Here is a 1544-nt window from a genome sequence, read left to right as displayed (position 1 = left end):
GCAGGAAGGGCCCGCTCTGAGCTGTGCGGACTGAGCGGCGCCACTCGGGGGGGACCTCTGCTGCTTGTGGCGTGGTCATGAGGGGAACTGAGGTCGTTTCTGCGCAGGTGGCCCCGGGGCCAGCTGGACACACCTGGCCTTGTCAGGCACCAGGAAGCCCTTGAAGCAGCAGACTCTCTTCCAGAAGAGAGAAGTTACGTGATGGCATCTGTGGCGCAGCAGGAAGCACCTAGAAATTACAGAAGGCACACAGGTGACACCGAAGGACAGGGACAAGAAAGACCAGCCAAGCAGAAAGAAATTGGAGGAGAAGCAACTACCGGCAGTTACGGTAAACCTCCAGCTTCTTCCTCCTAAGTTCGATCCGTTCTGCAATGTCTGTCTTCCCGCTGTGGACCCGTGCGCTGCGCTGGCGTGTGCATTCGGGGAGAGCCGAGTGAGTTTCTACTGAGGGACACGGCGGCCTTGCTTAGCGTAAACGGGAGAATTGTCCAGGGGTTTCAGATGAGCCCCAATGTTTCTCCTCCTGTGTCTGCCCGCTGGGTGGCACGTGGGGTCGTTCAGTCTCTCTGTGACTCAGGTCCTGACCTGCGGAGTGGGAATATTTACCTCACAGGACTATGTTGAGAACAAAACTCGCTAATCCAAGTGTCCGATATGTGGCAGACGTGCGTGCGTTAGCTGTTGACACGCCAGCGAGCCGTGCGCTGCTCAGATCCCAAAGCAGCATGTGACCCAAAGAAAGAACAAAATCGGACAGACAGGAGCAGGTGCTTCGACGGCCCTGTCTTGGTATGGTGTGTCTTTGGGTAATTTCACTGGGGCAGTGGCTTTCAGTCTTGGCTCTCCATTGGAATCACCCAGGAGTCTTCAAAAATTCACCCCATTCAATCAAAATTGTACTTTTTTGTTTTTGGAGAGATTATTTTTTTTGCTATAGGGCACGTGTGCTTGCCAGACAGACAGAGAGAAACAGAGAGACAGAAAGCGAGAAATCAACCCCCAGGGGGGATGGCCACGCCGCAATCCCTTCTCCTCCATTTTCCTCTCAGGATCTTGGGCACGTACATGTGCCGGGCGTGAGTTTAAGCCACCAGGTCTGTGACGCAAGAGGAGAATGGAAGAGAAGGGATTGCGGCATGGCTGTCCTCCCTCGGGGATGGTTTCTTGCTTTCTATCTCTCTGTCTCTCTCTGTCTTTCCAGCAAGTAAACACACCCTATAGCCAAAACCTCTAAAAAAAAAAGCAAAAACAAAACAAAAACCAGTCCCCCCAAAAACCACCTCAGAGGCGCAGTAGCTTACAGCAGGGAGGACTTCCCTATAGCACGTGTTCCATCATGGCGACTTTCTGCGGGCCTACAGCTCTCGAAGCAGAATCCAGGGAGGGTGGCCCTTTGGACACTCTCCCAGACCAGCAGCAGAGGCGTCTAACAGAGGCCTCAGGCTGTCAGGGGCGACGGGCTGTGTAAACTGCTCTTGGTTTTCATTCAGAACCCGTCGGCAGCGGCAGAGTTAGTGGCAGCTGGTGGCTGAGCCCCGCCT

General features: G+C 54.4%; 1 protein-coding gene across 1 annotated transcript in view; it reads left to right on the top strand.

The window, feature by feature from the left end:
* LOC102481044 (collagen alpha-4(VI) chain) overlaps positions 1 to 1544 on the top strand; it is a 36874-nt gene that overhangs the window by 28998 nt on the left and 6332 nt on the right. The window contains exon 12 of the mRNA XM_014591583.2: positions 108 to 331. Coding sequence (XP_014447069.1) covers positions 108 to 331 — 224 coding nt within the window. The remainder of the gene's footprint in view (positions 1 to 107; positions 332 to 1544) is intronic.

Source organism: Tupaia chinensis, unplaced genomic scaffold (assembly GCF_000334495.1).
Source record: "Tupaia chinensis unplaced genomic scaffold, TupChi_1.0 Scaffold000601_1, whole genome shotgun sequence".
Classification (NCBI taxonomy): domain Eukaryota; kingdom Metazoa; phylum Chordata; class Mammalia; order Scandentia; family Tupaiidae; genus Tupaia; species Tupaia belangeri.
This window is presented reverse-complemented; position numbering and strand designations above follow the sequence as displayed.